Source organism: Camelus bactrianus, chromosome 7 (genome assembly GCF_048773025.1).
Source record: "Camelus bactrianus isolate YW-2024 breed Bactrian camel chromosome 7, ASM4877302v1, whole genome shotgun sequence".
NCBI lineage: Eukaryota > Metazoa > Chordata > Mammalia > Artiodactyla > Camelidae > Camelus > Camelus bactrianus.
The window spans coordinates 50,264,339-50,278,641 of NC_133545.1; the positions used below are offsets into that span (position 1 = coordinate 50,264,339).

At 32.9% G+C, this 14,303-nt stretch overlaps 1 protein-coding gene across 2 annotated transcripts in view; it reads left to right on the forward strand.

Moving 5' to 3' along the window:
* SNX13 (sorting nexin 13) overlaps positions 1–14,303 on the forward strand; it is a 110,765-nt gene that overhangs the window by 27,886 nt on the left and 68,576 nt on the right. For both annotated transcript variants that reach the window (XM_045504497.2, XM_010967162.3), the window contains exon 2: positions 10,478–10,590. In XM_045504497.2, coding sequence (XP_045360453.1) covers positions 10,478–10,590 — 113 coding nt within the window. The remainder of the gene's footprint in view (positions 1–10,477; positions 10,591–14,303) is intronic.

The window sequence follows — 14,303 nt, forward strand, 5'->3', positions numbered from 1 at the left end:
GTTGAATGAATTTGGAGCAGTTTGACTTTCAGGTTTTTTACTTTTGGGCATTGATAAGGCTGACTGTGACTATCAGTTTATTATAATTCGTGACTGGTACCATCTTATCATTCTCTCCCTTTGTAAAATCCTCTTGTGCTTGTGATTATTTATATGTAACTTTTTAAAAAAAGACTTTTTTAAAGAGCAGTTTTTAGATTTATAACAAAATTAAAAGGAAGATACAGAGATTTCCCATATACTCCCTACTTCTACACATGCATAGTCTCCCACATTATCAACCTCACTCACCAGAATGGTACATAACTTACCAAGGATGAACCTGTATAGATACGTGATAATCACCCAAAGTCCATAGTTTACCTTGGGATTCACTCTTGGTATTGTACATTCTATGGGTTTGGACAAAAATATAATTATTTAGTATCTGTCCATCATTATAGTATCATTCAGTTCCACTCCCCTAAAAATTCTCTGTGCTCTGCCTACTCATCTACTCATCTTGCTCCTCCTATTAACTGCTAATCTTTTTATTGTCTCCATAGTTTTGCCTTTTTCTGAACATCTTATGGTTGGAATCATGAAGTATGTAGCCTTTGCACATTAGCTTCTTTGACTTTGTAATAAATCTTTAAGTTTCTCAGTGTCTTCTGATGGCTGGATAGCTCATTTCTTTTGAGTAATATTCCATTGTCTTGATGTACCACAGTTTATATATCCATTCACCTACTTTAGGACTTCTTGGTTGCTTCCAAGTTTCGGTGATTATGAATAAGTTGCTATAAACATCTGTGTGCAAGTTTTTGTGTGGTCATAAGTTTTCAACTCCTTTGGGTAAATACCAAGGAGTGTGATTGCTAGATTTTATGATAAGAGTATATTTAGTTTTGTAAGAAATTGCCAAACTGTCTTCCAAAGTGGCTATATGGTTTTGCCTTCCTGCCAGTGAGTTCCTGTTGCTCCAAAGCCTTACAAGAATTTGGTGGTGTTATTGTTCTGGATTTTAGCCATTCTAGTAGATGTGTAGTGGTATCTCATTGTAGTTTTAATTTGCATTTCCCTGATGACACAAGATGCCGAGCATCTTTTTGTGTGCTTATTTGTCATCTGTATATGTTCTTTGGTGAGGTGTCTGTTAAAGTCTTTAGCCCATTTTTAAATCAGGGTTGTTTTCTTATCGTTGAGTTTTAAGAGTTATTTGTAATTTTGGATAAAAGTCCTTTGTCAGATGTGTCTTTTGCAGATATTTCCTCCTAGCCTGTGGCTTATCTTTTGATTATCATAATCCTATCTTTTGCAGAAGAGAAGTTTTTAAATTTAATGTAGTCCAGTTTATCAATTATTTTTTTCATGGATTATGTCTGGTGCTATATCTAAAAAGGAATCTCCATACCCAGGGTTGCCTTAGGTTTTCTCCTAAGTTATCTTCTAGAGTATTATAGTTTTGTGTTTTACATTTACATTTACATTATGATCCATTTTGAATTAATATTTGTAAAAAGTATAAGAGCCATGTCTCAGTTTAAATTTTTTTTTGCATGTGGATATCTGGTTTTGACAGCACCATTCATTGAAAAGACTATCTTTGGTTATATGTAGTTTTTGGAAACCCTTGAATAGTGCATTTACCCTTCACAGCTTACTTTGTTGCCACTTATAAATGGAATCTTTAAATATATTTAGACATAAAAGTATAAATCGCCTTTAGCATTGGGCTTAAGTTCAGTAAACAAATCATTTTCTCTGTCCTACTTTTGAATCAAAGAGTACTTCCCCTGTGGCACACACGTATGTAGCCTTAGCATTTGTGAATCTTTGTTCACTTGGAATTTTTATTTTTGGAAATTACCAAAACTTCAGTAAATAAAGTTAATAATTAGTTTGGGGTAATACCATTTTGATGGAAAGAAGTGGATAATTGGAAAAAAAAAAAAGAGAGGTTGATTTTTCTTGTTTAACTGAAAAGCTGCCTTTTGAAGACGATTTAAAAGTAGTGTCAGTTCTGTTTAAGCTCTGAAGGCTTTATCTTTTTTGTATTCCCAAACACTTTGCACATCTTTCTATATGGTACTCGCCACATTTATGTTATCATTATATGTATATTTTACTTTTTTAATTTGTGAGCATGTTGAGGGCAGAAACTGTTGGATTCATCTTTGTATAATTAAGACCCAATACATAGCTACCTAATTATTATAGAATCAGTATAACTTCCCCTTAAATAATTATTTCGAAGGACAGTAGTTCTTGCATGAAATGAATACGTAACCCACAAACAAAGTAGGATATTAAAACTCATTACTTAAAGTAGTTCCATACTTAAAATAATCTTTTTCTTAATTGAATAGCCAAGTTTATATTGCTCTAGTATCAGCTAATCGTAGGAGACTCTTAATCCCAGGTTAATTCTCTGGATTGTGAACATGTAGCATGTTTGAGGGCTTTTTATTTCTTGCATTGGTTACTTAAGAAATGCAAGTGCATTTATTGTGTGAGTGAATTTTGTGATTATTGTGTGTGTTTAAATTTTTTTTTTAGTGAAAGATTTCAAACATTGAAAGTAGAAAGATTAGTATAATGACCTTCCTGTCCTTATACCCAGCTTAGACATTTATGAACCCATGGTTAATTATATTTTATCTGTGTTCTTTTTTACTTTTCTTCCTTTGTCTGTTTTCAGAATTGTTTTGAAGCATATTCCAGATACATGATTTCATCTTTAAATACTTCATCATGCTTCTTTAAAACATAAGGGTTCTTTTTGTTAAAACTTAATAGGTGGTGCCATTCATTATATTAGGTGAAAAATAAACAGTAACTTGTTAATGTCATTAAATACTCAAAAAATGTTTAGAATTACCCAGTTTTTCTTCTTTTCCTCTTTTCCCTCCTCATCCTCCTTCTTCTCCTTTTTCCACTGTATTTTTTGTTAAAATCAAGTTGGGTAAGCTCCACATGTTGCAGTTTTAACCCGCAGATTCTTCCAAACCTTTATCTTCTCTTTCTCCCTCCTTCTCTTTATTTTTTTCCCCTTTATCCTTTATTTGTTGAAGAAATTGAGTCTTTTGCTCTTTAGTGTTTCCCATAGTCTGAATATTGCTAAGTTCATCTCCATGGTGTATTGTAACATTTTCTTAGCCTTCTACATTTCCTAAATCAGATTCAGGTTTGAGTTGTCTCCTGAGTTGTTTTGACATACTCTCAGTAGTCTCTGGTAGCTTTCTGGTATGGTGTTCCAGGCCCATCTTAAACTCATTTCCTGCTCCAGACTTGGAATCATCCATTCCTCCAATAGCTCTGGTTTGTTTTAGTGGAACTACCAACACTATTTTTTACTGAAGCAATGATTCACAGTCAAATTACTATATTGTAAAATTACTTGAAATAGTTTCTCTGTGTAATTTCCACATTGTTAGTATGTACAGTTAGATTTTTAAATTTTACTTTATTTTTGAATTTTAAAGATTGCTTTTGAATTCTTTTAAATGTAGAATACTTATACCATTATAAAATCAGATCTGCAGAATGAGATATTTTCATGGTTGTCTAGTTCTTATCCCTGTCCCCTTTACCCCATTTTCCTCCATTTCTCATAGATCTTCATTTAAAAAAGTTTCTGTGTATCCTTACATTAAAGAATAAACAAATGTGTATATGTTTATAACTTTCACCCTCCCTTTCTTAGATGCTTGATAGCTGTACATACTTTTATTCACTAGTATGTTACTGATTTAAAAAATAATCAGGGTAGATATGCTTATGCAAAAAAATTTATTCAAAATACACAGAATTCATACTTTCTTTTCTGATATCTTGATGGATTCTGTTAACTCACATAATTAGAAATTTAACTGTCTTATTTGGTAGCTTTAAAATTTTTGCTTTAGTGGGGAGGGTATAGCTCTGTAATAGAGTGCATGCTTAGCATGCATGATGTCCTGGGTTCAATCCCCAGTACCTCCATTAAATAAATAAACCTAATTATCCCTCCCCCCCGCCTTTTTTTCTTGCTTCCATAAATTATTTTTAAAGGACTACTTTTCATTTTTGTATGTCATCTGTCTATACATATATATACACACACATATTTGTTTAGGAATGAGACTGATACATATATCAATTTAAATTAGACACACACTTACCTGTGAAAAGGAAACATTTATAAGGAAAATAATCTAATTTATTTCTTTTTGATAAAGATTAAAAGTTCGTTTTAAAAAATCTTTACCATTATTTTTGAAGTTATTAAGTTGTAAAAACAATATGTATAACTAGAAAAATATAGTTTCTAAAAAATTGCCTTTGATTAATTCATTTCAGCTTTGTGTATCTATTAGACCTTTTATCAGAAATTCAGGAAACCTTGGTAAAGTGGTTTTACAATTGGAGGCTTTGAGTCTTCTGGAAGCCTGTTAGGACTGTTCTTTGCTGTACTGCCCCATCTACATTTAAATACTTTTATTATTCTTTCTGTATAAGGAAAAACATTCAGTAAATATGGTCTTTTGTTTTTTCAATACTGTGATTTCTTCTAGATTCTAATTCAGTGATTCCCAATGTTTGAGCTGTGGGGTGGGAAAGGATTGTGTAGCCTAACTTAGTTTGTATCCTGATTAAACAAATAATATGAGTGTACCTGCTGTTATTTCAAACTGTGTATAGTTATTTTGTAATTGATAGAATCTAGTTTAAAAAACACGGAGTTAATTGTAGCTTTTTTGTTTTCTTATATTTTCTTTGTCATTGGATGCTAGGAGTCCTAATTATGTAGCAGTCTATGACCATTATAACTACTGCTGTAAAAAAAAATGAAGGCTTATGAAATCTTCATATATGTATATAATTATTCTTCAAGATGTTTAAAAGTCGAACAATAGACTTCTGTCATAAGGGAGAGCATTCTGTTACCAAAGAACTAAAGATACATAGGGACTGGTATATATGTGTGTGTATAATCTAGTTATTGTGGGCACCCCTAGTTGGGAGAGGGCAGAGAAACTCCACAGGTATATGTCGTGGCCATTATCTTTGCCAGTTGGGCAGTTAGCCGTCTTGGAGACAAAGTCATCTATCCCTCCTGGCTCAACAGCTGCATTGAAAACGTGCACCAAAGCGTACTAGTCTTGAGTCATCTTCCCAAGGATATACTGGGTATCTTAAATTGGTGCGAGTGGAAGAAGATCTTTATTTCCTTCTCCCAGGAACATAAAAAGAGGGATTTGGGACCAATTTAGCCAACAAATGTACTGATGATGATCCCTGTGTGACTGCCTCTCTGTGGCTGCCTCCTCAAAAAGGAAGTAGTGACGTGGGCTGGTGTAGGGCATGTTGAGACAGCTGAAAGAACACTGTTTCTGTACATCAGTCCTATGGGAGAAAAAGGACCAACCTCTTGGGAGATTTTTTTTTTTGAGGGTGGGGGTTTGGTGTAGGTTGTGCTGATAGGAATGTACAGCTCTGCCTAAAATCATAATAATAAGGTGGAGGTGAGGGGGAGGACTTCAGTTTAGAGTCCTTTTCTTTTTCCCTTACCCTTTCCCTTTTCCTTTTTGTGCCCTTACTCCTTTCCTCCTTTTTTTCTCTCCTTCATTCTCTTTCCATTCCCTCCCCCATTTCACTTCTTTAGTTAGTAAACTGATTAATTAGTTCCATATTTAGTGGGCAGCTTCTTTGTAGCAGGCCCTGGCTAAATTATTATATAATGTTGAATGAGCCAAAGTTGAGTGTCAGGAGCATATTCTATTGAAATTGCTTGGAGAAGAACTTCCAATTTATTATAGATGGAATAAGGTGGAAGGAAAACAGTTTATAGTTGCAATAAGGTGACTCATCTTATGAGTACTTACTTTTCTTGTTGAACTCATTTATATAATTTCTGTGACCCAAGTTAGCACTGAAGTAGTGCCAGCTTTAAGATTCTCAGCCCAGTCTGGCTGCCCTGTGCCATATAATGTGTTGAGACATACCAGGTGAATATACCTGAGTGGTGGACTCACTCTAGTGAGACTCCTATGGGAGCCCAAGGTCCATTCTCTTGGGGCCCTGACATTCTATTCTTCATGTGATTTAAAAATAGCTGTTTCCACCTAGCCCTGCTCTCCACATGTAGCCAGAACAGTCTGAGCCTGGCTCTGCACCGTATTAACTGTGTCAGACCAAAGTTAATCAGTCTGCTTTAGATAGATTTGACTTGAGAGATGATCTCACAACTCAGCTCCTTCACTATGGTAGTGTGAATTCTGGATCCATAGAGGTTTAGTGATTTTGCAGAGGTTATACAGAACATTAGTGGCAAGCTGGAACCTGTAATTTCTGATTCTTTGTTCTTGGTGCTATATTACGTTACCTTTCTTATCTTAAAAGTCTGTGATAAGGATCAAATGAGATAAATGTCAGTATGACTTGATAGGCATAAACATCACAATATAAATTATTTCCACTTGCTTTCTACTATCAGGAGGCATGTAAAATTCTTTGCATTATCATTTCTTCATTCTTGGCAGTAGGGGTCATTTTTGTGTCTTTGTATGTCCCTGTGCAAATTATTACAAATAGGTATCAGGGCATGCTAATAAATTGATACCCTTTGAAACAAAAATTGTTTCCATTATTTATGTAGAGTATGTATGGATAAACTGATTGTCTAATAAAAATTATTCTTTATATTATGTACTTCATATTCAAACCAGGGGCTTATTAAATTCATTACATCTAGTTTTCTAATTGTTTGGGAGGCATGTTAAGCTGATTAGTAGATAAAAGAAAGCACTCATTTATAATTTTAACATTTTTTTCTTGTTGTGACCTTTAGCTTCAGTTGTCAGCTAACAAATTTAAGGTTCATTAAGGAGACTGGATTTGAATGGGATCAAATCCCACTCTTATAAGCTGTGTGACTTTGGACCACTTTTTAAAAAACTCCTCTGTACCTTATTTTCTCTGTTGCTAAACTAGAAATAATAATAGTGATTAAGCTAAAATTGACCACTAGACCATGGACTCATTTACTTCCCACAAAAACCACATAAGGTAGGTGAGGAAATGAAGGCATGGAGTGGTTACACAGCTAATATTAGTAAAGGTGAGATTTCCACTTAGTCTGACTCCAGTGTTCATACTTGGAACACTATGCTATAATACCTTCTTGATTACTTCATAAGTTGTTCTGAGAAGTAAATGAGGTATGTATGTATAATGCTTGCTACAGCTTTGGTTTTCAGAGGTTTGGGGGTTCTGGAACTGTGAGTAAGATTTGAGGATCTAGAGATTAATTTAGGGAGAATTTTAAGTATAGAATTGTCCTTAGTTCTGCACAGTTCTGGTCACTTACTAGAAATGAAAGTATCACAGACCCCACTCTAGACATAATGGATCAGAATCTGCATTTTAAGAATCTGCGTTTAATAAGATCCTTAAAGTTTAAGAAGTACTGCAGTTGATGATCCTGAAGGCTTCTTCCATCTCACAGTTGGAGTGTAGGTGGTTTTAGGAAACCAAATACATGGCTGTTTCAGTGTTGATTATTGTATTTGGATAAGAAAATAGTAATATATCAAGTATTATTTTCATGTAAATGACTAATGTAGATTTCTTTTCTATTTTCTTTTTTCTGGCTTCCATTTTAGGTCAAATCTTGGGGGTAATACCTGTTTGAATTTGTAAAAAGTCTCTGATGTAGTATAAAATTATCCTAAGTTTTATCATTCTGTATCATGGAAATAATTAGAATCCAAAAATTTTAAATGGTTTTAAATCAAGTTTTTCTTAATCTTACCAGATAATAAAATTATAGTATTAGCCAAATTTTATATGGAAACACTAAATATATCATAAAACTTGCTTAATTTTGGACAATAACCTATTCTGATATTTTGTTGAATAGTTTAACATTTGAAGTTAAATATTGTAAGAGATTAACTGCAAAGCAAATGAGTATCTGATTTGCTTGATTGGAAATGTTTAACTTTATTAGTCTTTGGAATATAGAAATTTCTCTCAAACTTATTTAAGGAAAGGGTCTTCTCTCGTAGATTTTTTTTTTAATATGGCAGTAATGTCTGTTTTGTTCACTGTTAAATTACTAGCACTTGGCATATTGTATGTATTCACAAATATTTGTTGAATGAAGAGTTTGTTTTTTGATGATTCTGCTGTTTTCAAATGAGAAAGAGACTTGTAGGATTCTGAAAACTTGAGTTTTTAGACAATTGAGCATCTCCTCATTAAGTAATTGAGTTAAATAATCTTTCTGATATTATATAATTGTGATTTTCTTTTGAAAATTTCTTTAATTGTGAAAGATATGATTTAAACAGATGAGAAATAACACATTTATATAGCTTCAAGCAAACACTTGTTTAAGAGATAGAACATTTGAGTACTGAGCGTTTGAGAAGTGCCCTGTGTACTGTCCTCTTATTGCATGCTCCCTTTCTTCCTTTATCTCCAGAGGGAGCCGTTTTGTTTAGTTTCATTTTAAAAACCTCTGAATAGATCCTTAAACAATAAGTTGTTTAGCTTTGAAAACTGACTAGCAAGCATAAATAAAACTTTATTAAGGAAGAGTGATGTTAATATTAGATCAAATCTCATTGAAGAAGGTAGGTTGAATAAAGTATCTGAGTCATAGTCTGGTTTCAGCTTTCATGAGAATTTATAAGAACTCTTTTCAGGAAAGTCAGTGGAAAAGGTTTTGAGTGAATCTTGGGAAATAACATCTGTTTCTATAGTTGGTCATCTGACAGTGCTGCTGTGTAGACCAGGTACTTACTGGATGCTACTTACTGGATGCTCAGCAGTATTTTCAGAGGGCCTGGGCTACCCTGTACTTTATTCTGAATCACCATGGCCTACTTTCAGCTCTTGGAAAGAAGTCAGGGGAGACCACTTCTGTAGGTGAAATAGTATCTTCAACTGATTCAAGAAGGAGATCATGAGGGCAGAGTAATAACTTCATTGGCAGGCATTCTGTCCTCTGGTTAAAAAGATGAGTACCCAGGATGAGGAAAAAAACAAATAAAAATACGAACAACAAGAGTTGTGTGGCCTTTTATAGAAGAAGAAACAAAAAAAAACCTCTTACTGAGGGACATAAAAAAAAAAGGTATGTATAAATGGAAGAATATTATTTGAGAGTTAGGAAGACTCACTATTATAAATTCTCCTTAAAAGACTCTTAACCCAGATTTCTCTTCATGGGTCAGTCATTGAAAGCTTCTTAGACCAATCACATATATTTGCTTTATTCTTCTGCATAGCACTATTCCCATCTTATATAACTGAATATTTACTTGTTTGTCTTTTTCCGTCTTCTGGAATGTAAACATAGGAAGGTGTGTAAATTTATGAGGGTATGCTTGTTGTTCTTCCCTTACTAGACTGTAGACTATGAGGGAATGTTTTATGCCTTGTGATATCCCCAGCACCTTAAACTTACAGCACATAGGAAGCAGTCAATGACTGATGAGTGAATGAATGAATAAATAAAACTGTCCTTTTTCTCATAATCCACAGCACTTACTGTCTATTCCATAGTTTTTTGGTCATTAATTTTGTTCATTTTAACATCTTATAATACTTTCTATTATTTTCATTTGGTTCAGTGTCTAATTGTTTCATTCCTGTAAGACATTCTTCTCTGTGCTCCTTGATGGCAGGAGTGGGACAAATGCTTCCTTTGTATACCTCAACAGTACAAGGCAAATGGTTGGAGGAACTTGTTGAATTGAATAAATTTATTCATAGTGACTTAAATTGCTAAAATCCAGTTTGTCCTCAACAAAAGGAGTATTTTTAATAGATAATACAGTATAATTCTAAATGAAATAGGGTTTTTTGTTTATTTTTAAGGATGGAGAATTTTTGGAAATGTTTTTGAGCTCAGTAAATTTTGATAACTGGAAGTTGGAAGTTGTGCAGTTATAATTTTACAAATTCATGCAATTTGAATAAAAGAAAAATACAACAGTTTTCAATGAGATACGGATTTCTTACCTGGAAATTTTAATTTTTAAAACGTCTCATTATGCTGTAGTTGTATTGGGACTAACTTTTAAAATGAAATATTCTAAGTAAGTACAACTTTGTAGTCTTAACCTTTTATACATGCTTTTGCATATATAAATTATAAATGTTTTAATAAATACTTTGTTATCACTTCTCATGACAGCTTATCATTTAACGATTGTGTAACTTTTTCTTGCTGTACATATACATTGCCACTAGATTTTTTAAAAAATCATTGCTGATATGCTATAAATTTGTCACTGCATACAGATTTTGTATATTGTTGCTTGTAGATAAATTTCCAAGAGTGCACTTAACACTTTTCAGAAGAGATATTTTTAACAGTTACTGAAATAATATCATAAATACTTAAGAGAAATATAAACTGCGTAAAAGTCTTGCTCATTCTTTTCTAATTCATATGGAAAATTATTTGTTTATTGAAACTTTTTTTTCCCCTGCTTTATTTCAGACCAGTCTATCCATATGGGGATGGGGAAGCCTTGGCATTGTCCTTTCTCTAATAACGTTTGGACCCTTTGTAATATTTTATTTGGCATTTTATATCCTCTGCTTTGTGGGTGGGTAAGTATTCTCAATGATAATTTTACAATTCATGTGATGTTCAGTTGTTCAGAATTGAAACAAATGACCATGAGACCTCAAGAAAAAAGAAATTACCATGAAAAATGGCAGTATGATTTATTTGTGAATTCTGTCTTTGCAAATGGTTTTTACCAAAGTTAAAAATAGTAAAATTAAGATACCTATAGAAATAGAAGTGATGGTGGTTATTTGTACCAGGAATATGGGTATTCATCTTCAAAAATAAATTTCAGTTTCCAAAGACAACCTTTTTTGTGTAATTTGAAAAGTTAAAAAATTTTTGTACGCCTTCTGGTGTTATTCCCCCTTTAAGGTTAAAATTCTCTTCTCTTTGATAGTAAGATCTAAGTTAAATTCAGATGATGCATCAAGTTTTACATAGTAGAAGATAGACTTTGAACAATAATGTTAATTATTTACCTTAGTGAATGCTGTCATTTTGTTCTAGAAAATTCAAACAGACACCTGATTTTGCAGTTCTCTCTTCATGGTTTTTGATTTACAATGTTTATGCTTTACTTTGAGTTGATAAACCTTTTAGGAGAGATTTCAGTTATGATTTACTACAGCATCCTATGTAGAACATTTAGTATCAGATATGAACTGTATGTAGGAAAATGTATAGATAAGAGAGATGCTTAGATATTCTAACCAAGGTAGTTTAGCTGAAGTGAGTATTTTGTTGTTTATATAAATGTATATATGTGTGTGTATGTATATGTATCTATATGATACCTTCATGTAATTATTTGTGCAGTGAATACTCATCAGTTCTTATGAAGAAATCTTTGAGGCCCCAAACATTTGGAGGAGTTGTTTGAGTCCACAGATTTAGAGGACTTAGCTGAATTGAACAGGATGTATATAAACTGTGGCCTGAGAGATTGTCTAAATAGACCCTAGGAATATGGCTTCTGAATATATCTACCACCTGTCACCTCTTTCAGGATATGGGTTTGAAAGTCAAGTGTAGCCGTTTTATAGGGCGGTCACCCACTGATTGTTGAACAAGTGAGAATTAATTAAACTGAGAAGCTACCTCAAGAACTATTCATAAAACTGCATTTTATTTTAGACTTAGTATTTTCATTATAATTGTTTGTCTGTGGTACTGTGTAGTGAAAAAATTAAGAAATAAGCCGTAGTAATCTGATAAATGGAGTTTTGAATATCTTTATGGATTATAAACATGATTGAAGACTTTGTAGATCTGCAGCCATTAGGGCTTCCTAAATTACACTCCTCAGTCACAAATTAAGGCCAGAGCTGCATGGTTGCATAGCTGCATGGTTTCATAGCTGCATGGTTGTACCACTCCCCCCAAGGTTACGGCTGCTTTTACTGATTGGAAAGGAAATTGCCTTGAGGAGATGTTTCTCTGAAAAGGAAAGATTTCTTTTATTTCAATAATTGACTAAGCCTTTGGCAAAAGTGAAGAAGGATTTCAGAATATTTTCCAATACTTCAGAAAGGGAGGAAATTGCAGCTTTATAAACAAGGGCAGCTTTATAGACCTTGGAAGGTAAAGGGTCAGAGAAGTGTTTTTCTCTTAGACTAAACTGCTCCATATAAAATTTGGGACACGTGATGAATCCGTTCTTTTCTTTTCTTTTATTTATAGACTTTATTTTTTAGAGCAGTTTCAGGTTCACAGCAGAATTGAGCAGAAAATACAGAGTTTGCACATAGCCCTCCCAACCTACACATATATACTCCCCTACCCTCAATATACCTCATCAGTGTGGCATATTAGTACATCCATTCATTTCAAAGTCACAGGAATCTTTGTTGTTCCCCTTCTGAGTCTGCTAATTTATCAAGAAATAATTTCAAAAAAATTTTTGGATACTTGTAAAGTTCTGTAAATTTTTTAGATAGGGTGGGATATTGGTAAGTGGGTGATGGCCACTAAAAACTCTAGATAATATTAAGTCATATGGTAGAGTCTGAAATTCCAAGTTCATGTTATGTTATGAATTTATCTGATATACTGTTCCAGACTGTTGACCTCAGTGAAGCTCACTGTCACAATAAGGGGACTTAATTTATATACTAGCAAGCGTCCCAAAATCATCTCAGGGGATTAGTTAATTAAGCATTCCCAGGTTACTCAGTTACAGTCAATGAGTATCATAATTCCTGAGTCAAAAATCTTTCTAATTTTGGCTCTAATGAAGAACAATTGTCCCTTCTTTAATGTAACTTAGTATAGTTATGAATTTTATGAGCCTTATGAATTTTAAGAGCAAAAATAGGCTTTTAAATATCAATCTTAAGTACAATAATCACATTTTATATAATTAAAAATCATTTCTTAGTTTTAGTGGTTTGTTTGGTTGTTGTGTAAGTTTTTAAAGATGTGTTCTTTTTCCTGCTTAATATGCAAGTCAGAGAAGAATTTATACTTTTTTTTTTTTTTTAACAGAAACTACCCTCCCTTTTTTTTGGCTAGTAAAACTTAAGTTTTTGAGTTCTGCAGTTTTACCTATATACATGTAAAGAAAAGCCTTGAAAAGAAAACCACTCAGGAATTTTGGGGGGGGTTGTTTGTTTTGGTTTTCCTTCTTCCTTTTTGGGGGGGTTGTCATTTTGGGATACCATCAATAAAGATAGAGGTTAATGGCATTTATTATATTTGTTTGGTTATGCAATTATTTGTAGCACCTGTTTTTACTAAACCTCAAGGCTGAAGCTATTAATTAGGTTCTTTCTAAGATCGCACTGTTCCTTAGCTTACTTTTCTACTGTCATACTGTGGACAAAGGTTAATGTTTTATCAGTCTGTTTCATGATAATGTTTTTAGAAATACATTGTTAACTTAATACAAGCATTTTATTGTGTCTGTAAATATGACCAAATTTCTTCTTAGTAATAATATCAGATACAGCACCGATATGTGAAATTTACTGATAATTCTGAGTCTAGCCTTTTAAAAAAGAAACAAACAGAATTGATGACAAGTTGATTTAACTTTACTGCTGTTCTCCACCCTTCTCCCTACTTTTGTGGTACTTGTACTGAAGAGCAGTGAAGTGGCAGGTAGCCACAAAAAGCGGAAGACCTTGAGAATCTTCCCTTCAGGCTGACCATATTCAATTTTTCACTGTTCCCTTTTTGTCACTACATTCTTTCAATCATTGTAAGGTTACTATAAATTATTATAAAATTAAATTTTAATTTTCTTTTATGGATTTCCTGTCTACTTAGTAGTGCTTAGATTTATATGGTAAATTTTAAAGTAGGAAATACTGATTGCATTTGTCAATACTTAAAATATTTCCAAACCAGTATTTACCTTTACTCCGTAATTGTTTTAAAAGTAATTAATGCTTTATGATATATTTGTATTTCTTTTTTAATTCCAGGCTTATTTTAAAGAAGTTATAAATTAGCTCTTTGTTTTTTTTCCCGTATAGCCTTTATTTGTTTATTCTATTTTCCTAGTGGCAAGTTATATCTTTAATTAGTTAACAGAACTATAGAAGTGTGTGATTCAGCTATAGATGTACAGTCTCATTTGTCTTTATCCTTGGTTATTAGCTTGCCTACTTATTTAGTGAAGGCTTATTTTCCTGAAGTTTGAAAGTGTTACCCGGGATTCTTTATGAAATATATTGGATGAAAACTTGGAAAGGAATTATTGTATAAATTCACAAAATGTTTATAGTTGTTTTAAACTTCAGCATATAAC